Source organism: Fragaria vesca, linkage group LG7 (genome assembly GCF_000184155.1).
Source record: "Fragaria vesca subsp. vesca linkage group LG7, FraVesHawaii_1.0, whole genome shotgun sequence".
In the NCBI taxonomy this organism is placed as follows: domain Eukaryota; kingdom Viridiplantae; phylum Streptophyta; class Magnoliopsida; order Rosales; family Rosaceae; genus Fragaria; species Fragaria vesca.
This window is the reverse complement of record NC_020497.1, coordinates 6,370,446-6,397,770: the sequence shown is the minus strand read 5'-3', so window position 1 is coordinate 6,397,770 and position 27,325 is coordinate 6,370,446. Positions and strand designations below refer to the sequence as shown.

Below are 27,325 nucleotides of genomic sequence, written 5' to 3'. Positions count from 1 at the left end.
CATGTATAATATATATGTATAGGTTTATTAAAGACGGGATTCAGTTGCTTTTGAGGTCACTACATTGTAAGAATTTATCTTTAATTGCAGCTTCTCATTGTGGTTGTAGGTGCCATGACTCGAAAAAGAAGAATTAGGGAGATTTCCTCGCTCACCCCTCTCTTGAGTAGTGCGGGTGACAAAGAAGGTGTTTCAATTGCAGGCCCCAGTATGCAAGGAGGAGAGCCTGCATGTGGAAGGGTTCGTAGTGCCAAACATGGTAGGAGGGAGGTCTTGGCCAGTGCATGTGTTGAACCAGTGCTTGATAGTGGGGTAGATGCTCTTAGGTGCCATCAGAATAATGTTGGACAAGCGGCATATCAAAGGGGAAGGCGAATAAGAGGTTTTTGTTAACCTAAACTATCTATCTAGATTATCATACATCATTGTATATGTTTGGTTGGAGTTTCAGTGTTATCTTTATTTTCTGTATCCAGGTTCAGCCAGCATGTATCAAGATATGGGAGATATGACCAATATATGTATTGATTGTGATGCAATGTATTGGTCAAACGAATCTAAACAAGTTCCAAAAAATAGTGCTCTGGTCTATACTGAATGTTGTAAAGAAGGTCGTGTTAGACTACCGTCTGCACGCCCTACTCCAGCATTTTTAGAAGAGCTACTTGATCCCAGAAATGGTGGACAGAGTTCAGGCTTTAGGGAAAATATTCGGGCCTACAACACAATGTTTGCATTTACATCTATTGGAGCTAATGTTGATCCTTCTGTCACTGATGGATTAGGACCTTCTGTGTATAAAATTTGTGGACAAGTATATCATTTGATGGGCTCGCTTATTCCTCCTGAGGGTGAAAGTCCTAAGTTTGCGCAATTGTATATTTATGACACTCAAAATGAGGTTGAAAATCGACAACGAGTTGTTCAAGGTTTAAATGAGTTTATTGTGCAAGGTTTGATCACAATGTTCAATGAGACAAATGAGTTGGTTAGGTTTTATCGGACAATTAGGGACAAATATGATGACAGATCTCTACGTTCATTGAGTTTGACTATACTTGATAATGAAAGAGCCAAGGAAAGACAATATCAAGCACCTGCAAGTTCTGAAGTCGCTGGTTTGATAGTTGGGGACGTTGGAATGTTTGATTCTGAAAGAGACGTTGTGGTCGAGAACAATAACAATAAGCTACAAAGAGTGTCAAAAATACATGTCAAATATATGTCATTTCAGTATCCTGTCTTATTTCCATATGGCGAAGATGGCTTTATTAATGGGCTGAAATTGCTACCACCGAAGGGCAATAGGAGGCGAAACCGTGAAAAAATGTCTATGCGCGCATTTGTGTCATATTATATTCACGAGCGAGAACACGAATCAAGCACCTTGCTAAAAGGTGGCAGATTATTTCAACAATATTTGGTTGACGCTTATGCAACTGTTGAGGAGACCAGATTGTTTTTCCTTCGAAAAAATAATGACCAATATAGATGTGAAACATTAGAAGGCATATATGATACTTATTCAAATGGTCACAATGATGGACGAAATGTTGGCAAAAGAGTTATTTTACCAAGTTCACACACCGGTAGTCCACGTTATATGGCCAAGCATTATCAAGATGCTATGTCTATTTGTCGACAATATGGGCATCCCGATTTATTCATTACTTTTACCTGCAATCCCAAGTGGCCTGAGATTATTAGAGCATTGGAACATAAACATAGTAATAAGCCTGAAGACCGCCCAGATATTGTATCAAGGGTCTTTAAAATGAAGCATGATGATCTCATAGAGTACGTTAAATCTGGTAAACCGTTTGGGAAGGTCATAGCAGGTACGTTTTTGTTGTTTATTTTAATTCTTATCTTTGTTTCTTTTTTTTCAAAATAACAAGTAGTAAATAAATATCTAGAGCCATTTAATTAATTGTTGTTGTTACTATGTAATGTGACGAACAGATGTTGCCACAATAGAATTTCAAAAGAGAGGCTTGCCCCATTCTCATATGTTATTTTGGTTGGCTGAGAATAAGAAGTGTTATACAGATGTTGACATTGATTCCATCATTTGTGCAGAACTGCCTGATAGAAACATTGATCCGCTTCTGTATGAAATTGTTGGTCAATCTATGATACATGGTCCATGTGGTGAATTGAACTTCAGATCACCATGTATGAAAAATAATAAATGCACAAAATCTTTCCCACGAGAGTATGTTGAAAGTACATCTTTTGAACCAAATAAGTTTCCAGTGTATAGACGACGTGATGATGATACAAAGTTTTTCATAAAGAATAACGTTAAAGTTGATAATGGTTTTGTCGTGCCATACAATCGAGAGCTTTTGTTAAGATATAATGCTCATATAAATGTTGAGTACTGCTCCCAATCTATGTTGATAAAATATTTATTCAAGTACATTAACAAAGGGCCAGATCGAGCAAGAGTTGGAATTAAAGCTGATTCAAATGACGAAATTGCAAATTACCTTAATTGTAGGTATATATCACCATGTGAAGCAACTTGGAGACTATTTGAATACCCAATTCACTCTCGACATCCTGCTGTTGAACTATTGCATGTGCATTTACCTGGACAGCAAAGTATCGTTTTCAATGAATCTCAGCCACTTAGCTCAGTTGTTTCAAGACAAGGGGAGGAAGATACTATGCTTACAGCTTGGTTCAAAGCAAATGCGAATAAAGAAACAAAGGATAAGGCAAAAGGATTGACATATGCAGAATTTCCATCCCAATTTGTGTGGGACAATCATAATAAGACTTGGAACCCACGTCAAAGGGGATATGTGTTAGGTCGGGTGGCTAACGTCCCTCCAACATCTGGTGAATTGTATTATCTAAGATTGTTGCTGAATACATGTAAAGGATGTAAAAGTTTTGCAGATATAAGAAAAATACGTGGCGTTGTTCAACCTTCATTCCAAGACGCATGTCGAACACTCGGTCTATTAGGTGATGATAAAGAATGGTCTGAAGCTCTTACAAATGCCATCCCAACAGCAACATCACCTCAGTTGCGCCATTTATTTGTGACATTACTCTTATACTGCAACGTATCAGTTCCTCGACGACTTCTGGACACCTATTGGCGTAATATGTGTGATGACATCTTATATAACCTCCGGTCTCAATTTGGAATGGCAGATTTTACAATACCTGATTCGGATTTACTCAACTCATTGTTATTTGAATTGGAACAACTTTTGAGCAATGCTTCGACTTCTTTGGAAAAATATAAATTGCCTATGCCAAACGAACAAATGATATCGGAGCTCAATAATAGACAACTAAGAGAGGAGCTGGACTACGATCGTGTTGCTTTAGAAAAAGAGCATTCGATTTTGGTGTCTCAATTAAATGTTGATCAAAAGGTCATATACGACAATGTTGTTCATACTGTTCAAAATAAAAGCATCGGTTGCTTCTTTGTATATGGTCATGGAGGAACAGGCAAGACTTTTTTATGGCATACAATTATCAACAGACTTCGATCTGAAGGAAAAATTGTATTAGCAGTAGCATCATCTGGAATTGCTTCTTTATTATCACCAAATGGAAGAACTGCTCATTCAAGGTTTAAAATACCCCTTGATATAAAAGATCGCTCAAGTTGTTCAATTACCAAAGGAACACATCTTGCCAAATTAATTGAAAAAACAGATTTGATAATATGGGATGAGGCTCCAATGGCTAACAAGTACTGTTTCGAATCTTTGGACTACTCGCTTCGAGATATATTATCAGAGTCTTCAACAATCCGATCCACTTTACCATTTGGTGGCATGCCTATTGTACTCGGTGGTGATTTTAGACAAATATTGCCAGTAGTGCGTGGAAAAACAAAAGCTCATGTGATAGATGCATCATTAAATAATTCATACTTGTGGCCTATGTTCAAAGTGTTTTGTTTAACTGAAAACATGAGACTGTCTAAACCAAATATGAGCATTGATGAAAAAGAACGGATAGCCAAGTTTGCGAAATGGCTTTTGGAAGTTGGTGATGGAAAAGTGTGTGACATCAAAGATCCAGATGATAGCGACGCTTATTGGATTGAAATCCCTAATGACATGCTCATTGCTACTGATCTTGATCCGATAAGCTCTATATTCCATGCTACTTACCCAGATTTTGACAGAAAGTACAATAACTTCGACTACATCAGAGAGCGCACAATAATCACCCCTAAAAATGTTACTGTTAGCGACATCAATGATTATGCAGTAAGTTTGTTGCCTGGTAATACAGTTACTTATCTAAGTACTGATACTATATGTCCGACAACTGATAACGCATCAAATTTGAACATATCATATCCTCCAGAACTGTTGAACAATATTGATATTAGTGGATTACCATCACATAAATTGGTGTTGAAAAAAGGAATGCCTGTTATGTTATTAAGAAACATAAATCAAACATATGGTTTATGTAATGGAACAAGACTGATAATCACAAATTTGTTTGATAAGGTTGTTGAAACAAGAGTGCTAACAGGTACCCGCGTCAATCACAAATTTTATTTACCACGAATTGTGCTAACAGCATCAGAACACAAATGGCCTTTCATTTTGAAAAGACGTCAATTCCCGATAAGACCATGTTATGGGATGACAATAAACATGAGTCAAGGGCAGTCATTAAAGCAGGTTGGCTTATACTTGCCGCAACCTGTTTTTTCTCATGGTCAATTATATGTTGCATTATCTAGAGTCACATCTAGAGAAGGAATAAAAATCATTGTGACCAATGAAAACATGTCAAACAAGTTTACCAAAAACATCGTCTATAAAGATGTTCTTCACAATTTACAGATGCAAATGAGGTGATTCCACTTCAAAAATTGGGGACCGATTGCGGTTGACTTTGATGTTTCTGGTATCAGTCAAGAAGAGTCAAGAATACTCAGGTATTAACATATCACAACTTGCTCATCAAAGCTAAAATTTTATTATTATAGATATAAACATTGAATGGATTTATCCTTCTTCCATTCAGATGATGCTATTCTAAATAGTGGTATTTGCAATATCAGGCCATCATTGAAACAGAAGAGTACATGGCAAAGGTACCAACGATAGGATATTGCAATCAACATGACCCGTTTTATTCTTTTGGGTTTCCATCTGTGCTCACATTTGTTTCTCTTTGCAGATTTAGCAAACTATTCTATGCTCCAGAGATCATGACAGTTGCGGCCAGCACTTCTGAAACCCCTATGGTGCAAATGAGCCTAAAGTTGACAGAGGAGAGGGAAGCAAAGGCGATGCGAAATGCAAGCAAGAGTAAGGAGACATGGTGCCTTTTGTTATCTTCAAAATGCAAAATGCTTTTTGAAATTTTAAAAAACCTTTTCATATCATAACATACCATTCTGAGTACTCTTGATACACCAATACATGTTCCTAACCCGCAGCAGCGCGCGGGTGCTTATCTAGTAAGAGTAATAAACTCAAGCAGTTCAGCTGCCTTTGTCTGCAAACAACATCATAGAATCTCAAAACCATGCTAGCTAGTACGTACGTAAAACCAAAATGACAACCAGAGCAGCAGTTACTGGTTTGCCATATTGAAATTTTAATTAAGTTGAGCTAATTCTTGGAGACCTGGCTCTTTCAAATCTTTTATCCGGCCTGCCTTTGAAGTGCATTTTTCAATATTGGAAAAGACTTTAACAATGCATTTTGAGACGCAGCGTTAATACAACTAATCAGATAGATCAGCTGTGGTTAGCTGAAACCATATTTCATAAATCGATTTTTCTTCTCTCTCAGTTTATTACATTATTCCACCTATGCTTTTATTATCTTTGTTATTACATTGTAAACCATGATATACAAACTCTTTCATTTGTAAAACACGAGCTGGATCTATATAAAACAAGCTTAGTCATTACAACTTCGCAAACACGTAATTCATGTCCTAAGAGAGGCATGCATTTGTTAATGTATGTGGATATCATAATATCAATAGTTTCCAGCATCATACAAATACAACTCGTCATTCGCAGTGGTGTACAGACCCAAGTTGGGTTTCGTAACGCAGTTCTCATACGCATCAGAATCAGTCGCCACAACCACATTGTGGAAGATTGAATCGTAGAGAAAAACTGGCAAGAAAGGTAAAAAAAAGAGACAATTTAGCATGAATTAGACAGAATAATAGGAAATCAGAAGTAACTTCAAAAAACATCATCGTATGAGTAAGAAATAATAAGATACTCCAGCACCAATAATCTCAAAGTTTACAGTATGAGAATTTAGAAATCATTCGACCTAGATATATAGAAAGTTCCCATGCTACTCACTCAAAACATCTCCAGTATAGAAAATCTTGCTAGCAGCCCAAGCACTGTAATCAACCCCTTGTTCTCCCTGTTTTGGCCACGCGTCTCAGCAGGGGCAGAGTCGGAACTCCGGTGACTCAAAAGTAAAGAGAAGGACATTTGCGGGGCGTGCCACCTCGCGGGCGAGGAAAGGAATGCGCTGCGGCTAGACTTCTAAACAAGCGAAGAAGGGGTTACCGGTGCCACCTCGCCGACGAGGGATTACGAGTAAAACTTCTTGTCACTTGTGAATCGATACTCACTGCTAGGGTGAGCAGAGCAACAACTAGGGGAAGGAGGCGAATCGGGAGGGAGTCTGAGAACTAAGGCGAAGTGCACTTAGAACTTAGGGTTTCGAGGATGCTCGAGAACTTGTACTTGTTTTTGTATGATTGATTGTGTCCTCTTTGATTATGTCAAGCTCCCTTATATAGTGATCCGCGAGCAATTCGCATAGACCTAGTCATAACCCATTCGGACTCAGCAATTAGAATTCCACAAGGATACGACCAGCTCGCGAGCCGCGCGATCCGTGCAACACGTGTCCAGAACAGACCTCGCCTAGGTCTCGCTCACCGCCCCGCATCATCTTACTGTAGCGTCGTACGCGAACTCGAACACTAAGCGATCCTATCCCGCGGAGTACTACAGTCCATTTCCAACTCTACCTCGCCATGCACTGTAGAATCCTACACGAACTGAAACAAAGGATCCCGCGAGGACATCGAATCCCGCGGGGTATCGGAATCCTTGCAAAACTCCAGCTCGCGTGTTGCCAGACTTCGCCATCCTTCGTGGGCTTCGCATTAAAAAAGGGTCACAAGTACTGGCCCAAATGTTATCCAAAACGTACCCCGAGTCTTGGACCAAAAATACCCACTGGGCTCAAACATTGCCCCCTAGGCCTTGAGCTTAATCCATTTCGCAACGGATAAGCGAAAAGGCCTAAATGAGCCATTTACGGGAATTCGCAATTCAAAAGGTGCTGACGTTTCGGCATCATTGCGACTGTTTGAAATTTGAAACGCGCTGACGTTTCGGTCGTCATCGCGTCTCCTCATTACGGCTACTGATTGAAAAGACGTTACGGTCCGTCTCCTTTATAAACCTCGATGCGGGTCCTCACATCTCACCATCGCTTTCCAATCAAACTTTTCCCTTTCTTCTGCAACCAACAGAACTTCACCACCGGACTCACTCCGCCCAGAAACAATGGCTCCCAAACCAACTGTTAACGATCCAAACCTTAACCTCACGGCGGCGAGCTCTTGGTCGACCGGCCTCGCTCGCCGTTTTGCCAACAACCCTCCTCAAGGAACACCCATTTATTTCCTTGAAACAGGGGCAGCCCTGCTCGGTCCGACTCCTTCACAACCTCCGTCCGCCGCTGATCTGAACCACTATACCGCCTCCGTGCGCCGACCAATCCTTGCCCAGCGTCGCGAACCGGGAAACTTCGCCTCCTGGTTTCACCAAGCCCGCTCTCATACAAATATCCGGGTCGGGGAATGGCCCAGCGTCACCGCGGAGGACCGGGCATGGTACACGGCTCGCCTCCAGACCGACCAAGCGATCTGGGAAGCAACCGGCATCAACGAAGCCATTGCCTTGAGCTTCTCACTGCCTCCTCATGCTGATCGAGCACCCATTGCTGCCGCGGCCTGCTTATGGAACAGTGCCACCAACACTTTCGATTTTCCTTTCGGGCAAATGGACATTTCTCTACTGGACATCCTCGCCATCACCGGGCTGCCGATTCATGCAAAGCCATATGCGCCAGGCGACTTTGCATCGACCGAGTTTACGCACTCCTGCAACCTGGGGGCCCGCCGCGCCCTGAAAGGCTCGTATGGAGTATGGAGGAAGTTCTACATCGGCCATGCAGAACAACACGAAGGAGGTATCGCTTTCCTTGAGTACTGGCTTTATAAATTCATATTCTGTGGCAGTGCTCACAAACCTACAGGGAAATGGACAAAGCTGGCCGAGGCACTCTACAATGGAATCGAAGTAGGGCTAGGGCAGCCCGTGCTGGGCGCGCTCTACCGGACCCTGCACATGTTGTCCCTAAGACCCTTCCATCTCTCTGCTGGCCCTCTGTGGATCCTGGATTTATGGACGCAGCTGTACTTCCCGCTCTTCCGGCGAGCCCCGCTGGAATTCCTGCCCGAGGACCAACTGCTTGGCTTCGCGGTGTGCAGGAACGCTGCGAACCGGACTCCCCTGTCCTTCTTCGTCAGCCTCTCCATCCTGTACAACCAACTCGAACCGCCTCCCACCACAGACATGATGGTTCGCCGGCGCCATCCTGAAGTCTTATCGACGGGCTTCTTCCCGCGCTCTGATTCGGACTTAGATGCCAAGACCGTCTTCATGAGAGCATCCTCATGCTGCGACCTTCAACTCGCCGAGGATGAACAAGGCTTCGAGCTATATGCCCCCAACCACTTCGCCAGACAACTCGGCTTCTTTCAAGGGATCCCCTATCCACTCTTCCATTCGGTGAACAAGTACACCTCCTGGAGGAAGATTGGCGAGTCCGACCGGGTCACCCCGCTGCAGAACATTTTCCTTCTCACTCCTGACTTGCTCGAGATCGAGCATTCACTGGGCGTTGACCCCGCCTATCTTTCTTGGTGGCGATCTTTGTCCGACAACCATTGGGGGTTCCCAGATGATGTTGTCTTTGCTGCCATCTTTTATCCCCTATACGACACTTTGGGCGAGTCAGATCGCGTCATTCTTGATGCCCAGCGCGACCGTGAAGAAAGCGGTTTAAAGGCTGCGACAGGGTCTAGGCCTGCGCTCCCACCGGTTCCCGCTACTCATCGCTCGACCGGGATCGTCATTCGAGAACGCGATCCCGCACCCGAGGTAAACCACCAACTATGTAAATTCCATACCGCCTTTACCACTTCAACAAAATGCTTCCTCCTAACTCTCCTGTCTACCTTTACAGTCTGCACCCCGCCGGAGATCGGTCAGAAGACCTGAGGGTGCCGGAGACAAAAGGAAAGCACCTGCTCAAGAGGAGCCCGCGGCGGACCATGACGGTGAGACTGCTCCCGTTATTCCCCGGCCAACAAGCGGCAAAGGCTCGCGGAAGCGCCCTGTCGAGGACGAAGAAGAGTTGCTAGAGGATGAACGATATCGGCAAGAGCACACTTTGATAAGTGACCTTTCTTCGAACCAAACTCATTAAAGCCAACAAACGATTTGCTAACTTTGTATTTGACAAGTTCGCCGCCGCATCCGACCTCGCCTCGCTGTCATTGAAGGAGCAACAGCGATAGTTGAAGTCCCAATCCCGGAACCAATCGTCGGGGATCAAACCATGGTTACAGAGGAAGTCGCCGTGCGACCCCCTTCTCCAACCGACGCTCTAGGCGAAACTAGCCCGCCTCCAGAGCCTACCTCGGCTCCTGCTCAAGATGAAGATCTCGGCCAGACCACCCGGCTTTCTGATTTTGCTGCCCCCTCGGCGGTTCCGCCAAAGGACCTTCAACCGGTGCTTGAGCCCTCTCCTTCGCAACCAGACTCAGCGGCCCAGACCACCGAAGAACCGACAGTCCCTACTCGGTTTGAGGTCCCACCGCCCGTTCTAGAGATTGAGGCAGTTGCAGAGGTTGAACCAACCACTCCGGCCCCAACGAGAACATCTGGCGAGGCGTCTTCTTCTTTGGCTACCCGGACCGCTCGTCTTCGGGCCCGGATTACCCCGCCTGTCGATCCAGAGCCCATTCGCCTGGCCTAGGCTTTCTTTCACGGGTTACTGCGCCAAGGTCCCCACATGAACGTATTCGACTTGGTGAGGCGCGCCCGCGAGGCCCATGAAGCTCTGATTCAGCACCTCGCTGGGAGCAACCCTGCTCTAGACCATGTGTTGGAACTCACCGACGCTGTCGAGCTGCAGGCTCGCCGAGTTCAAGATGTTGGTGCCCAGTCGGCTGCTCACGAGAAAGTCCGCCAAGCCTTAGACGATCAGATGGCAGCCCTTTTAGCCGAGCTTGATGACGCTGAAATCCCTGAGGCATCGCCAGAGAACCCATGCACTGTTTATGCTCGGCAAGTGGAGGCCCTGGAGGTTCAGATAACGGAGCTGCAAGCTCAGCTTGCTCAAGCTCGCCAGAACTTGGCCCGAGCTGAAGAGGCAGAAACCCGTGTGCAGGCCGCGGAAGAGACCCAGGAAGCTTTGGACTCGGCTGCTGCTACTGCCGACGAAGCCCAAGCCCAGGCAGACGTTGAAGAGTTGGCCTTAGAAGGCCTTCTCATAGATTTGTATAGGGCTTCTAGGCGGGTTTAGGCCCGATCAGCACTTTGCCCCCTTTGTATGAACCTTTATAATATTATTATTAAATCAAATTTTTCCCGCTCTTGTCAACTCTTGTGTAAGAACTGCCGTCCCAGGAAAAAATCTTCTTCCAAGATTTGGTGGGGGTTTCCAATGCAACTACTCGTTTGGAACGCGGGTAGTCATTATGGAACAACGCATCGACCTTATCTCCAAAGCTCATATCTCGGAGCAAATCGATGCATGGAGGACATCTGTTAAAAGGAAAATCACCCTTCTCGCCTATAAAAAGAAACGCTTGGCCGGGGCGAAGTACCAGTTAAGTCTTTGCCCCCTTGCCATGGGCTCTTATACCCTTCTGTACATCATCTTGTCCCTTCTTAAAGCAAAGCCCCCACCTCACATTTTCACTCTTCGTTTTTTCTGATTCTGAAAATCTACTCTCAGGCCGGGAGTGATTCTGGAAATCTACTCTCAGGTCAAGCCTTTGTTTGGACGAACTAATGGTTGGGTACCTTCTGCCTTGCACCGGCTGTTCTGTCCAAACGTGAGGCTCTCGAGGCTCCGCATCCGCTTACGCTTCAGGTTCTGGTCAGTGCCTTTCAAGCACCTTCCAGGCATGACCGGTAGCATGAGGGACCCTGGTCCAGTGGACCTCTAGCTTCCCAATAATTTGTCTTAGGTCCGGGCCGGTGACAAGGCTCGTGCTGGTCTAAAGAAGCGGGACGTTTGCCAACTTTAAACGAAGGATATGGCGGCAGTCTCTTCTTCAACCCTGCAAGATATGCGGGTTGAGGCTTCCAATATCTGCAGATCTATGCCTTTGTTTGTAAACATAGTCTAATTTCACCCTTTCTATCAATGTAGTTGCTTCGGCCGCAAAGCCGATGTTCGAAACTTGTATTGAAACAACGCCAAAAAGGGCAAAATAAATGAATTTATTGTTTTTTAGGGCCTCTGGAATAGGCCACAATCTTGTACTGGCCTTTGCGTTTAGACTTTGCACGTTTACAGAAAATGAAGAAAAATAGAGTTATCCTTATTTAGGACCTCTGGAATAGGCCCCAATCTTATACTAGCCTTTTTAGGCTGGTATGTTAAAACGTACTCTATCAGTCTTCTATCCCGGGTTGCCCCCTAGTGTTAGGCGGCAGAGCTAGAACGCGATGGCGCGTAGCACTGTTGACAGTGGCGACGGGGCCTAGGGGAGGTGGAGGATCCTCGCGTTCCCAAACTCCAGCAATGTAGCGCTTGAGGAAGCGGCCATTAATAGGATTGCGATGAATGGTACCGTCTAAGTCGCGCAGGTGGTATGCCCCCTTGGGAAGTATACGATGAATAATAAAGGGGTCTTCCCATCGAGCGGACCACTTGCCCCGACCGTCGGTTTTTTCCCCAAGTGGGAGTACCGCGCGCCACACTTTCTGGCCCTCAGCATAGCTCCGTCCGCGCGTGACCTTATCATACGAACGTGCGATGCGTTGTTTCTCGAGGACGAGATTGTTGAAAGCGGTGACGCGGTGCTCGTCAAGATCTTCAAGCTCCTGCCACATGGCTTGGACGTAATCCTCGCCAAGTAGTTGATGCTGTTCCTGAACGCGGAGTGAAGCGATATTGATCTCAAGAGGAAGGACGGCATCATGACCGTACATGAGAGCGTACGGGGTGGTATCCGTCGGGCCGCGCTTTGAAGTGCGGTAGGCCCACAACGTGTGGTAGAAGTTCCTCATGCCAGACACGCGGGTTCAACTCCAACATCTTGCAGAGGATGCCAAGGATGACCTTATTACTAGCCTCCGCCTGGTCGTTGGACTGTGCATAATATGGCGTAGAGTGGAGAAGCTTGATTCCGTAGTCGTGTAAGTACTTAACAACTCAATCAGCCATGAAAGCTGCCCCCCTGTCCGTAACGATGCACTCCGGTATACCAAAGCGGAAGATGATATTACGGAAAATAAAGTTGCGAACCGAGTTGGCGGAGGCAACCTTGAGTGGTTCGGCCTCGACCCATTTGGTAAAGAAATCGATGGCGACGATAATGAACCTATGCTGCTCAGAAGAATGGGGATGAATGATGCTAACGAAATCTATCGCCCAACTGCGACCCGGCCAAGGTTTAATGATAGGCTGTAACGGGATGTTGGGAATGTGTTGCACTGGTCCGTGAGCCTGGCAGTCTTGGCAACCTCTGGCAAAGGCAATACAGTCTTTCAGAATGGTTGGCCAGTAGTACCCATGGCGACAGATCAACCATCGCATTTTTGGCCCGGCCTGGTGCGAGCCGCAAACCCCACAATGGACTTCGCGCATGATACGTTTAGCTTCGTTCCCAAACACGCAGCGTAAATCATTTTCGTCCTCCCCACGCCGCCGGAGTTCGCCATTGCGTAAAATAAAGTTTAAGGCGAGGAAACGTATTTGCCTGGAGTGAGCGGCATCGTTGGGGTTCTGGAGGTAGGCGATAAATGGTAGCCGCCAATCCTCGTCGATAGGGTTCAAGGCCGCAACTTTGGGGGTGTCGGCCTGAAATTGCCCCCTAGCGATGAAAGAGGGAAGCGTACAGCGTTCGACTTTGAGCAAACGTTCGCACACGCCGTCGCGCAGGCTGAGACCAGACGCTACTTGGGCGAGCTCGTTGGCGGCGAAATTGAACTCGCGTGGTATGTGCTCGATGTAGACGTCATCAAATCGATCCAACACCTCAAATGCCTTGCGCAGGTATGGCTCAATTGACGAGCTTAAGCACTTAAACTTTTCCACCAGCTGGTTAACGACCAACAAAGAATCGCCAAAGATCTGAACCACGCGGACTCCTAAATCCAACAAAATCTCTAGGCCGATGATCAGCGCCTCGTACTCAGCCTGGTTGTTGGTACATTTGAAATCGAGCTGGAACGAGTAGGAGAAGCGATCTCCAGTGGGATTGGCTATGGCTATCCCAGCTCTGGCTGCGGTATCAGTCCGTGAACCATCAAAGTATAGGGTCTAGGAAGCGAGTGCCACAGCAGCGAATTCGAACTCGCGAAACGCCGTGAGCTCTAAGGGTGGGTGATGAGCGAGAAAGTCTGCTATTGCCTGTCCTTTTACTGCCTTTTGCGGAACATATTGCAACGAGAATTCGGACATAGCTAAGATCCACTTGCCGATGCGTCCCCGCAAGATAGGGCGGGAGAGCATGTATTTGACCAGGTCGGATTGAGCGATCACAACCGTGGTAAAGGCAAGCATGTAATGGCGCAGCTTGCACCCTGCAAAATATAGGGCAAGACACAACTTCTCCATAGGTGAGTATCGTGTCTCACACTCAGTTAACACCCTGCTAGGGTAATAGACAGCGTGTTCTACCCCGTTCACATCGTCTTGGGCTAGGAGTCCACCGATGGACAAGTCGGCAGCGGCGATATAAAGTTTAAGCGGGGTACCGTCGCGAGGTGGGATCAGGACTGGTGGGTTCGTAAGGTAGTCCTTGATTCGATCGAAGGCCTGTTGATGTTGTGGTTCCCAGACGAACTCGGTTGCCCCCTGGAGCTTGAGGAGGGGTGAAAAAGGCTGGACCTTCCCTGCCGCGTTGGATATGAAACGGCGGAGAAAGTTGATTCGCCCAAGCAACTGTTGAAGCTCCTTCTTTGTGTTGGGGGGTGAAGCGGTGATTACCGCCTGTGCCTTGTCCTTTGGGATTTCGATGCCTCTTTGATGCACTAGGAAACCAAGGAAATCGCCGGCCTTCGCAAAGAAAACACACTTGGCGGGGTTCATCTTCAGGTTATGTCGGCGCATCCGTGTAAACACATGCCGCAGGTCTTCAACGTTTTGGTTTTGACTACCACATCGTCGATGTATACTTCGATCAACTTCCCCAAGATGTCATGAAAGATGAGGTTCATGGCGCGCTGGTACGTTGCCCCCGCGTTTTTAAGTCCGAAAGGCATGACAACGTACTCGAACGCGCCGGCAAAACCAGGGCAGCGGAAAGCGGTCGTATGTCGGTCTTCCTCAACGACGGGAATCTAATGGTATCCGGTCGTTCCATCCATAAAGGATAACATCTCGTGCCCCGCGGCGGCATCAATGAGTAGGTCAGCCACAGGCATGGGGTAGATATCCTTCGATGTTGCGTTGTTTAGGTCGCGGTAATCAACACAGACGCGCATCTTGCCATTTTTCTTGCGGACGGGGACAACATTGGACAGCCACTCGTTATATTTTGCCACGCGAATGATGCCCGATCGGTGCATGCTTTCGATCTCTTCCTTGACTACGATCTGAGTCTCAGTTCGCATGAATCGGCCGTCCTGCCGTACTGGACGTCGGTCGGGATAAGTTGGTAACCGGTGGCAGACCAAGTCCGGGGACAAGCCGGGCATGTCTTCGTATTTGTCGGCGAAGCAATCCCTGTACTCGCAGAACAGGGCAAGAAGGGTTTCCTTTTCGTCCTCCGCCAACTTAGCACTGATAGAAATAAGTAAGGGCTTTTCTGCAGTCCCTACGTCAACTTGTGAAATGGGGTCGCGGACTTGAGGTGGTGTATCGTCTAAGGCGGCGGGAGCTAAGTGAATAACTTCCTCCTTGGGATCGGAATAATCCACCACTTCATCTACATATTCCATAGTCGCGACCTTATCGTAGGCTTCGCATTCTGCCCAGTACGAAAAGAGTCTTTCGCACAGGGACTCGCCAGTCTCGCGTGCCTCCTCTGAGAATGCACTATTCATCAGAACGGGGTGTGTGATTCGCGATGGTGTGAGGACGTTGCAAATCGTCCTTCGCCTGGGTAAGTCCCCATCGCGTTAGATTGGAGGCCGTTATTCCATATGGGCGGCCCTTGTTATCGACGCCTTGAACATCCAACGGACCCAAGTCTGTAGTATAATATCAAGCATCGTTGAAGTTGGCGGAGATAGAGAATGGCCGCGGGTCGGCTTTGATGATGACTGCTTCACGGTTCTCGGCGTCTCAAATCATGAGTTCCTGGTGCATGGAGGAAGGCACGCAAAAACTTCTGTGGATCCAATCTCGGCCAAGAATCATGCTATAAGAGGAAGCGCATTCGGCGACGAAAAAGGTGTAAACCCGTGATGCCGGCCCGACCTTGACCCGTAGGAATAGCAAGCCTAGGGTTCTGAACACTTGCCCGGTGAAGTTCTTGACTGTTAAGGACGTGGTTTGGATCATCGAGCGTAGGATGTCTAGGAGTCCCATGGTACGGGTTGTGACAACATTGACCGCGGCACCGGTGTCGGCCATGACCTTGTTGATCATTTTTCCTTCGACTTCGGCCGTGATATACAGTGGCCGCATGTGAGTGGCCATGTCCAAAGTTGGTGTGGAGAAGGTTAGAGTTTGCTTATGTTTGATGCTACTCGTAATTTCCACCTGTGGGGCGTCGTCGGCCTGTGCCGGAACTGGGCCCATTTCGCTGCTGCATGGCGGGGGTATGCTACTGATATCCTCGCCGCTAACGGGAATATCCGCCTCACTGCAGGTTGTGTTTGGTGGGAGAGCGTATCTTTCCTAAATGAAGAACACCATCCCGACCTAAAAGGAGAATTGTTCAAGAATTGGGACCAGGGGAGTGTCAATGATCCCGTGTTCCCCTTCGAGCACCGCGAAAGCGTCTGCTTCGCTGCTAAACCCTTCATCAGCATCCCATCCTGAGACCTCTATCATATTACAGGTGAATGATTCTGCCTGCTCATCGTCCCGGTCTTCCTCTAGGTTAAGTCGAGGTTCTGAATGTGCCTCGTCGTCTTCTGAATTCTCGCGGAAACGTTGGGTCATTTGTTGGGCGAGGTTAGGACTGGAGGGCGCCTGTGCGGCTATTGGTGGCTCTTGAGCCTCGGGTTGCCGCGGACGTCACACTGACTTGGTTGAAGGTTGATGGTCCTTGGCTGGTTGTTTGTCTGTCGCCAGAGGAGCCTTATCGTTGTCTTCTTTTTTCAACCGTTGTAGGGCGGATACTCGGGGAACCATCCGAGTCTCGGGCTCCGGGGTAGACCGTGCCCGAGGCGGGTGTGGTGGTGGTGGCTCCCTTATGATATTGGCCTCCGGATTTTGACGTTCCCGTTGCCGTGAGGGCTGAGACGGCTCGCGTTTGGACTCTGGTTCCGGGGTCGTGAACAGCTTACGCCTAGGACCGGTAGGCGGAGCCCTTCGCTCGGGCTCTGATGATGGCCTGTGCCTGGGAGCTTGTTGATCCCTTCTCTTTTCAGGCTCTGGTGACGGTTTGGGCCTAGCAAGTTGTGGATCCCTTCTTCTTTCAGGTTCTGGTGATGGCCTGCGCCTGGAAGGTTGTGGATCCTGCTTTGGTGGAACCGTGAGTCGGCAAAAGACATTTGCTTTGGGTGCAGGCTCGTCGCTGAACTGCTCGCAAATCCTTGGGGGTGTGACAGGCGGCATTTGAAGGAATGCGCGCAAACCCTCTGCTTCCCTCCACATCCGCTCAGGCGTCTGTGCGAGCTGTGAGGGGCGTACAGCGCCCTCTTCGACAGCCCGTAAGGCACGTAGGATACTACCGTATCGCTTTTGGAGCTTTCGCTTCTTAGACCTGCTGATGGTAACTCCTTGCCCCCTTGCTGTGTGTACCAGACCCCATCCTTGATCGCTGATTTGGATGTCGGGAGAATATAGGGGTCGGTTAGGACGCCTTTCCGAGGGCTCGAGGCCTCGTTGTTGTGACGTTCACCGCTGGAGTCTGACATGTCCATCTCACTTGTGGCAGGGGATGAAGGTACCGCCTCTGCCCAATGTGTATAGACGAACGTCTCGAGACGTTCTATCCTCCTTTCCAGCTCTTCTCGAGTCCTGGGACTCATAGGCTGGGGATCTTCAACGGGGAACGGTCCATCGTCCCTCATGACTGCTTTGCCCTTATCTTTGCGAGAGGGGCGGTCCGTTTCGAGCTTAGCGACCAACTGTCGAGCTGGGTCGTCTGCTTTCCCCTGCTGGTTATTCGGGACAGTATAGTTATTCGCCGGCCGTTTGCGATTTCGGCCCGGCGGTTCATGTAAACCGGCATTTGGCGACAAGTCTAATGTGATTCTTCGTTGGCCTACTCGAGGCCAAGCGAAGTCAGCCGTTGCCATCATGAAGTCGCCCTTATTCTTAAAGCGAATATACATGATGTCGAGCCAGTCTTGAACCTGGTCTCTGAGTTGCTGGCATTCGTAGGTTCTTTGCCCCCAGCTATTATGAAACTTGCAGTGAATGCGCCCCTCCTTATATTCTATGTATGGCAAGGAATTGGCCACTGTGAGGAGCCCGTCATCAATGAGATCGTCTAAAACCTCATGTGCAAGATCTTCGTTGTAGGTGTATTGGCGACGTGGCCGGCGGGCACCATCGTCACCTTCCTCGCGGCCCTTTTTGGTGCCCGGCGTCGATCTTCGTCCTCTGTCTGATCGGCCCAGTTTACCTCGACCATGCCAACTACACGCGGAAAAGGGTCTATATTAACCAATGAGGCCGTACTACCTGGTGTTTTCATCTTTAGCTCGCCTGAGTTCAGCCATGTCTGCAGCTGGTCTCGAAGCTTGACACAATCTTTGGTGTCATGATTGTAAACATTGTGGAAGGCGCAGTATTTTTTGTCCTTCAGCTCTTCCTTGGGCGGTATCTTGTGATCCAAGCGCACGTATCTTGCCTCGATGAGGTCATTAAAGACCAGATGGGCGTTCTTAGCATCATAGGTGTATGACTCGTACTCTGGCTTGGTCCATGCAAAGGACTGGATGGTGATTGGCTCGCGCGTTATCTTCAGGTTTTTCAATTTGTGAGCTAATGGCTTGCCAGTCAGTTCTACCGCGCCAATATCTTCATGTTCCTGATCCGGGCGAGTTTCCTCAGACCTTTGATAATAGGAATCATAAGTAGGGGCCTGCAGGCTTAATGTCCCCACTGTCCGATTCTTCCCTGGTATGTAAGTTCCTTTGGAGGCATTTACTTTGTCATCCAACTCGTTCAGGATTAGCTCGTAGCTACCGACCTTGTTAATCAGGTCGCCCATGGAAGTAAAGTGCTCTCCGTGATGCTTTAACCGCTGGCGGTGCTCCAGGCCTCTGATAGCCAACTTAACGGCTTCATGCTCAGGTAGCAGGTAATCACATTTGGCTTGTTGGATCTTGAAACGCTGGAGGAAGGAAACTCCAGACTCCATGCTTTGCTGGCTCATCTGTGTGAGGGAATCAAGGCCGACTTCAGGTTCAATTGTGCCGTATGTCTCTCAGAAAAGTCTCTCCATAGTGGGCCAGTCAGCTATTGACCCAGGCTTCAATCTGGAGTACCAAGTAAAAGCAGCTCCGGATAGAGACGTCCCAAAAAGCTTGAGTTTGAGCATATCATCATTCCCGTATTGGCCGCATTGGACTTTGAAACGAGCCATATGTGTTGCTGCGTCTTCCCTTGTCTCTCCGGAGAAAGTGGTGAAGACAATATTCTTAAATCCATGAGGGAAAAGATATTGTGCCACGCTATCTGGATAGGGGTCACGATAATGCAAGCTAGTATCACCTTTTCCGGTTTGCTCCTTGACTATGCTCGAGATGAGCTGGCGCCAATCGGCTGCCGTTACTGGTGTGGACTCTGCCCCCTGATCGTGGCCATGCCATGCAGAGAGGCTAGGGACCTGCACGATGTTCTTAGGGGTCGAACTGGAATAAGCTATAACTGGGTCATCTGGTGTCCCGATCCCTTGAGATGGGAAGACACCGGCGCCCCTGAGTGTGACTCCAGGGCTGCCTGGCGTGGGTAGAAGGGGTGGCGTCTTTGACGAACTGGCCCCCAATGTGAATTGGGGAGTCTTCTGGGCCCCGACCTTCGGATTTCCTCTAGGGCATTCATTAGGTGGAATGTACCTTGAGCCCTCAGTTGCACTTGAACTAGCTAAGTTCAAGGCATGATTTTTTGGTGTCTGAGCCCGTATCCAGTCTTCCATTTGCAGGACCCTTATGCTCAGATTATCATGTCGCTCTTTGTAGTCCTCAAGCTTTTCCATGTTGTTCCTGCTTCCAAAGAAAGAAGCGTCCTGCTGTTGCTGTACCTTGGTGTCGTGTTCGTCCAAGCGACGGGTCTGCTCATCCACGGTTGCGCGGGTAAGCTGCAGGGTTTTGGTGAAAGTCACCTTGCTCTGATCCAATTCTTTCTGGATCCTTTGAAGGGAACCTTCCACCAAGTCTTTGTCCTCCCTGACATGACCAGCAACGTAATTAAACTCCTCGCTGAGCCTAGAAAGGTTTTCTTGGTTAGCGAGCCAGATAGTTCTGTCCTTAGTGACCTGTTCAGAGAGGTCTTTGACACTTTGCTGGGTGGTGTCGACTTTCGAGCTGAGTGAGTCGAGATTATTCTTCAGTTCCCCAAACATCTGGCGGACTTCGTCAGCTGGCAGAGTAGGTCCTGTGTCCTGGGTTGGTCGTGAACCTGTCATTATGGTTCCGCTATGGTCGGGTGTGCCAAACCGAGCGAGAACTTCTTCTTGGGTGAGAGATCGACAAGCCGCGCTGTTATGGGGCTTGTATTGTGAAGATTTATGTTTCAAACAAGAAACCGAGGGTCTCCCGTATGGGGATCCGCCTGATTTCCCAATGATGACGAGAATGTTATACTCCCGGTCCCACTGGGCGTGCCAATGTTTTGGCCACGCGTCTCAGCAGGGGCAGAGTCGGAACTCCGGTGACTCAAAAGTAAAGAGAAGGACATTTGCGGGGCGTGCCACCTCGCGGGCGAGGAAAAGAATGCGCTGCGGCTAGACTTCTAAACAAGCGAAGAAGGGGTTACCGGTGCCACCTCGCCGACGAGGGATTACGAGTAAAACTTCTTGTCACTTGTGAATCGATACTCACTGCTAGGGTGAGCAGAGCAACAACTAGGGGAAGGAGGCGAATCGGGAGGGAGTCTGAGAACTAAGGCGAAGTGCACTTAGAACTTAGGGTTTCGAGGATGCTCGAGAACTTGTACTTGTTTTTGTATGATTGATTGTGTCCTCTTTGATTATGTCAAGCTCCCTTATATAGTGATCCGCGAGCAATTCGCATAGACCTAGTCATAACCCATTCGGACTCAGCAATTAGAATTCCACAAGGATACGACCAGCTCGCGAGCCGCGCGATCCGTGCAACACGTGTCCAGAACAGACCTCGCCTAGGTCTCGCTCACCGCCCCGCATCATCTTACTGTAGCGTCGTACGCGAACTCGAACACTAAGCGATCCTATCCCGCGGAGTACTACAGTCCATTTCCAACTCTACCTCGCCATGCACTGTAGAATCCTACACGAACTGAACAAAGGATCCCGCGAGGACATCGAATCCCGCGGGGTATCGGAATCCTTGCAAAACTCCAGCTCGCGTGTTGCCAGACTTCGCCATCCTTCGTGGGCTTCGCATTAAAAAAGGGCCACAGGTACTGGCCCAAATGTTATCCAAAACGTACCCCGAGTCTTGGACCAAAAATACCTACTGAGCTCAAACACTCCCCAGCCAATATCACCGACAATATATATATTGTTCTCCCAACACCATGCTCGGAGAAACCAGCAGAAACGCAGCAAGAACAACAAGAGCAGCACTGATTTGTGCCATTTGCATTTTTATTAAGCTAATTCAATTCCAATATTGGTTTCAACAAGCTAGCTAGCGTGGATTCTGTAGATTATATATATTATGCTAACTAAGAAGCAAGCATATATTCTATGGATGTCTTTTCTTTTTGGCAGAAGGAATTTAAATGTAGGTTAAAAATAGTGCTTTGGTCTCACCGTTGTGATAATATTTGAGATTAATTAATATCACAGACTAATTCTTGGCCTGAGCTCGGTATACAATACATATCGTAATTTTTGTTAATGTTACTGGTTGTCGAGGAAGAGTAATTTTTGTTTATAATCAACTCTAGCTGTCTTTGACTCCAAACAACATATTCCTTTAAATCCCAAAATAATGCTCGTAAAACCAAAAAATGCAAGACAACAAGAGCAGCTGCGTGTTATCTACTGCAGAACAGAACTCGCAGGTACACAGACTCCACATAGTTCAATAAAATCTATAGCATATGTAGCGGCTTGTTGAGAATACAAATCGATCTTATATATAGAAATGAGTATTTTGTTGTACGTACAATCTTTAAACTATCGAGTTTGTGTACGTATTCAACAACATTTAAACCGTATGGAGCTTAGCTTTGTAAAATATCGACTACTACTCCAGAATAAAGCGGAAAGACTTGCTTTGTAGTAGGAACAAGAGGCTAGGGTTTGAATTTGTAAATGACTACTCCAGAATTTAAAGAGTACTGCAGAAATACATGAAGCTTAAGGCTAGGCTTTCAATAGTTACAAATTTGAACTAGGGGTCGACAGTGATGATAAATTTCATTCCTTGGTTGCATTGATTTCCACAGAAGAAATAATAGGTTCCAGCAACCGGCAAGACTAGTTCTTCATATCCGCTCTGATACACCCCCAAGTTTGGAGTTGAAGAACATGCATCATACAGTTCACGATTACTTGCTACAACCACAGAGTGTACATCTGCATGGTAACTGAAAACTGGCCGGAATAATACACAAAAAACCTTGATGTAAGCAGACAATGCAAACTTAGAGAAGTGATTATGATTGCAACAAATTGATCGATAGCACTCATCACGTACCTAGAGAATCTCCGACATGGAAAAAGATGCCCCAAGCCCAACCCTGGTAATCAAACAGATGATCGTTCCAGTCAGCAGCACGCCCGACGTGATAAGATGTTCCTCCCAACACCATGCTTGGAAAAACTAACAAAACACAATCACAAGCACGAAACCGTAACTGTATCTGGCCATTATGATAGCAGGTAGTAGTTCTCAAATTAGCTAACTAGCTATGTCTGCTTAGTATGCAACTATGCATACATATATATAGGTTTTTCTTGGCCGAAGGTATATATGTAACGACTACCAGTACGTTAGTTAAGTAGTGTTTTAGGTCACACCGTCGTGATTATAATATATACTTCCACGTGGCTGCTAGGAATCCTTGTAATGTACACAAGATTACGTACGTGATTATGTAATGATGAATAGTTTTTGTTAAAAATCATGGTTAATTTATGTAGTTAATGTGCAGAAAATGAAACTGGCAGTGATTAAACTGGCGTAGGATTGAGAAAATCCTATCCATGCCATTGCCTTAGGTTTCCTCCATCAAGTTGAGAGCCAGTGATCCGCTCTCCCAATATCGAAGCATTTTCCCGGAGTTAATCTCCTATATGAGGCTTCGAGTTTCTGTTATCCCTTTCGATCCATTGTTTCCTTTTTCCGGCCGGCCGCTTTATGCGCATGTCTTTCTCTTGACATGGGTTTGCTTTCTTGATTATCTGATACCTGTAATTTCGATTCTTCTTGTCCAAATTTCAACTTCTTATCCCTCAAATCAATCAAGCAAGTTCGATTCAAGCATTGAACGAGGGAGCAGTCGACACAGTGACACAATACATGCAACAAAGAAGAAGTCATGGTAACATGGTTAATTACATAGCCAGCTATAACGTACTCACCCTTCTCCCAACTCAACATTTTCTCTCTCTTTTATTTCTCTGGCCTTAGTGCATGTCTGTCTCTGTGTTCATTTCTTCTGGCTTTGTGCATGCCTGTCTCTGTGTTCATTTCTTCTGGCTGTGTACATTTCTTCTTCTTCTCTTAAGATTCAAAACCTTAGTCTTAGGTGTCATGTTTTAAGCAACTACAAAGTTTATTTTCAATTCCACATAATACATCTTGCCACATCATAATCTTGCAAACACTACTTTACCTAATTTTTTGTATTGTCAGAGTTACTATTCCCTTTGAGTAATCTCTTTGTTATTACTCTATGCAGCTAGTAATTTCTGGTTGATTAATCTGGTTTAGTTAGTTAGCTAATTGTTAGTTAATTTGTTTGCTGCCTACAGCTAGGTGTTTGATTTCTTCAGCACCTTAGCTTAGTATAAATTATAGCAGCGCAGCTCTTGGTCATTTTGTGATGTATTGAGCACAGATTGTTAATAAGAAATATCTTCGTCTCCTAAAGCTTTCGTATATTTCCTTATATTTGATAATCAACATAGTATCTGAAATACAAGGAATGTCCGTACAGTTTGTAAGGAGAGCGCATGCAAACCAAAATCCATATCTTGCAATTCAAGTTGAAATAACTGGTACAGAACTCTTGAAAGTTGAAGCAACCCTGAATGTAGAGAAAAACTATTAACTTGGCTTCTCTCTACAAATGTTTACTTGCAATTAGATCATGTAGCTAGGTTACATTGATGTAGAATTTCATTGCGAATGGGTGGCAATGAAATGAACAGAAGAAATAATAGGTCCCCGCAACCGGCAAAGTTAAAGACTCCATGCCGGTCTGATACACTCCCAAGTTTGGAGTTGGATTACATTGCTCATATAAGTCGCTATTAGCTGCTACAACAAGATCGTGTAGTTTTGAATCATAGCTGAAGACTGGGAAACACAAAAGTTAACATGTGAATTATAATCATAACTTTCATATAGAAAATAAAAATAAAAGCCTACTGCTGTAATTAGTACTCACGGAGGACATCTCCTACATGGAAGGTTTTGCTAGCAGCCCAGTTCATGTAATCTTCTTCAAACGTTCCCCAGCCGTCGGGGCTGCCTCCGACCCAATATTGTGCACTCAACACCATGCTCGGAAAAACGAAAAAGACGATCACCAAACCAAGACTCGCTTTACTGCAGTATCGTGCCATTTCAATATCGATCGAGTTCTACTATTATGCTTAATCTCTATACAAAGACTGGTGCGGCCAAGCTCCAGGGTATGCTTTGGCACAAGGATATATATAGGTTTTTGTTAGCCGAAGGTATATATGTAACTACCAGTACGTCGGGTAAGTAGTGTTTTAGGTCACACCGTCGTTAAACTATATACTTCCAATTAATAGTTGCTAGGAATTCTTGTAATGTACACAAGATTACGTACGTGATTATGCAATACATAGTTCGCGTTAATTTACTTTATCTTGATCAAGATTAAGGCCTTAATGGTTAATTTTAAATGCTCTTAATTCTGATAATTAGAGTGGCCACTGGCGACAAGCACACAACTTAATACCTATGCATGGCATGCCGGCCATTGGGGGTGAGGCCAATGAGATGGTAGAAATATTCATCTACGTACACTCTCCAATTTGGACGTATCAGAATTTGCATCATGAATATGATCGAATGCATCGGGCATATTCTCTTTTCACTATTCGGAGCTTATGCTCGTTGCTTAAAGATCATGCTATTATATATACTTGAGATAAGTACTTACTTATCTCAGTTATTAGTTAAGTTTTTGTCAAGTATATCAGTTGTTAACCTTGGTAAATTTAAACACTACAGTGCAGTGAGTTCACAAGAATGATCTTTTATATGTGACAGATCCCAGATGACTATTAATCGATCCACCCTCACTGTCCATCCTCAAAATGTAATATTAATTTTGCCAGTTCGATATGCAATTAGGGTTTGTGACTTTTGTCCAACATGGAAATTATTTGTTTGCAAAAATGACATTATAGTCACACCCGTATGAAACACAAAATTCTAGATCTCAATGCAACTCAGTTTTCTTAAAATTTGTCCATAGACTAATTAGGTTGGGGGATATCGATCTAGTCCACAGTGATAAAATAAATAAATAAATAAATAAACAATAACAACAACAACAACAATTTCTGCTGTAAAGAACCGCAGTAATATCCACATAAGAAGTAGTAGGTTCCACAAACGCTCAAGGTTAATGCGTCATTGCCACTGTGGTACACACCCAAGTTTGGAGATGAAACACAAGAACCAAACCCTAGAGGATCAGCCGCTAAAAGAACATTGTGTTCATCTGCTTCACAAATCATAAGTGAAAACTGCAAAACGAAAAACGGAGATGTAGTGATCGATACAATTTTACTTCCACAAACCCAAAAAGCATCTGTAATACATAGCTAGTATTGTATATTACAGAAGAAAAGGCACGCACTTAAAACTCCTACATGGAAAGCATGTTCATCAGCCCAGGCTTGGTAGTTAGCAGTACCATCCCAGCCTAGATCGTCTCCGACGACATATTCTGTTGCCAGAACCATGCTTGGAAAAACAACGAGAAAGGCAGTCATAACAAGTGCAGTACTGAGTCGTCGCGCCATCTTAGTAACAACTTAAGGAGACCAGGTAGCTCATGTTAATCCCTCTGAGGAAATTAATCTCACTTTGCAGAGAATTCTAGTCTTCGAAAATCGTAAACTTATATACACTCCCCAAGCAAACTAGCTATGGAAGCTAATATACGTGGGGTTAAATACTACTCTGGTCACACGGCAATACTGATGATTACAATATTTGAAGCTGGAAGTCCGGGACTACGTACATTATTGTATATATGTCTGCAGTTTTGTTTTACTTAATTACTTTGTACTCATTATTAATAGCAACCGTTAAAAATTGTGTGATTAGCAAGGAGAGTTGTAGGCGTGATAAGCGGTAGAAAGCGAGATTCATCATAGAAGTAGAAGCTTACTTTATTGTGAGCGTGCAGAATTGTTTAGTAGTTTTTGTTGCTTCTTACGTTTTCGGATTTCCGGATTTCTTTGTAAGCCACATAGACTATAGCTAGGTATAGCTATTGTTCTAATGATATGAACTTTCCTTTCAAAAAAACAAATAGCAACCGTTAACATTTCACTAGCCTCCCAACGGAATTTGGAACCTGCATCACTACTAGCAAAACAACAACCCACACGTATTTTATTCACACAGATTTTATTCAATAAGATGTTTGTTACCCCTTAAGAAATAGTAGAAGTGAGCGTCTTTTGGAGTCATCTCGAGTAGGGAAACTTTAGGGTTTCGCAGATGGCCGCGGCCTTGTTTCGATGGGTTGTTTTGGTCATGCTTGGGAGGCGGCGTGGGCAGGTATTCGTGCTGTTTCGGCAGCACGGAGACATGCATATGCTCTAGTTCGTTCTCCATTGGGGTCGACGACTTTGGAGCGACGGCGGTTTGCAGGAGTCGTGGCTTAGTGTGGTCGGCGACGATTAGGTCTCCAATTGGATCTGAGCGTCGTCAGTAGAGATCTGGTTCTCTGGATCACGTCTAAGTTATTCTGCTTCAGGTTTGACTTTTTGTGAAGTCGGCGGCGGTTATTTAGCTGGTCAGCCGTGGTTTGGCCGCTTAAGTTTTTTTTTTTTTTTTTTTTAATCAAGTAAATATTACAACTACGTGAATCAAACTCACAACCTCTCACTTATTAAAATGAGACTATGCTGCTAGACCGGTACTATGCCGCTAGACCGGTACTAGGCTTGGCCGCTTAAGTTTGGTTAATTTATGTTGGAAATGGATTATTTTAAGTTGTGTTATTGGAATGTGCAACGAGGGAGCCAAATTAGTATTAAATTGACATTTTAAGTAAAGAATATCAAAAATAACAAAGAAAAAGTTTGAATTTCTTTCAAGGAAAATAGATCACCCTTCAATTTATATTCAAAGATGGATATTAAAACAAGAAAAAAAATTCAGTTTACTACCCTGAACTTTAGGTCTAAAATCAGTTTGATACCTCATTTTTTTATAATCAGTTTCATACCTAAACTTTCAAAATAACATCAATCTCGACCAAAATGACTAAAATAGCCCTGGTTAATCTTTTTACCCTCT

The 27,325-nt window shown here is 45.7% G+C and overlaps 2 protein-coding genes across 2 annotated transcripts; one reads left to right on the top strand and one right to left on the bottom strand.

The window, feature by feature from the left end:
- Positions 1 to 114: 114 nt before the first annotated feature.
- Positions 115 to 6,119, top strand: LOC101290818. The gene is made up of 7 exons (XM_004308387.1): positions 115 to 382; positions 477 to 1,838; positions 2,080 to 4,263; positions 4,910 to 4,933; positions 5,023 to 5,092; positions 5,179 to 5,309; positions 5,998 to 6,119. Exons 1-7 carry the CDS (start codon positions 115 to 117, stop codon positions 6,117 to 6,119), a joined length of 4,161 nt encoding a protein of 1,386 aa, XP_004308435.1.
- Positions 6,120 to 11,752: 5,633 nt separating this feature from the next.
- Positions 11,753 to 12,370, bottom strand: LOC101315290. Its single transcript, XM_004308386.1, has one exon. It carries the CDS (start codon positions 12,368 to 12,370, stop codon positions 11,753 to 11,755), a length of 618 nt encoding a protein of 205 aa, XP_004308434.1.
- Between the last annotated feature and the right edge of the window lie 14,955 nt (positions 12,371 to 27,325).

Coding starts and splice junctions, on each gene's coding strand:
- LOC101290818 (XM_004308387.1), top strand. CDS start 115: ATGACTCGAAAAAGAAGAATTAGGGAGATTTCCTCGCTCACCCCTCTC. Junction 1,839..2,079: donor GTTTGGGAAGGTCATAGCAG/GTACGTTTTTGT, acceptor TCATTTGTGCAG/AACTGCCTGATAGAAACATT. Junction 5,310..5,997: donor GATGCGAAATGCAAGCAAGA/GTAAGGAGACAT, acceptor TAATATCAATAG/TTTCCAGCATCATACAAATA.
- LOC101315290 (XM_004308386.1), bottom strand. CDS start 12,370: ATGAGGAACTTCTACCACACGTTGTGGGCCTACCGCACTTCAAAGCGC.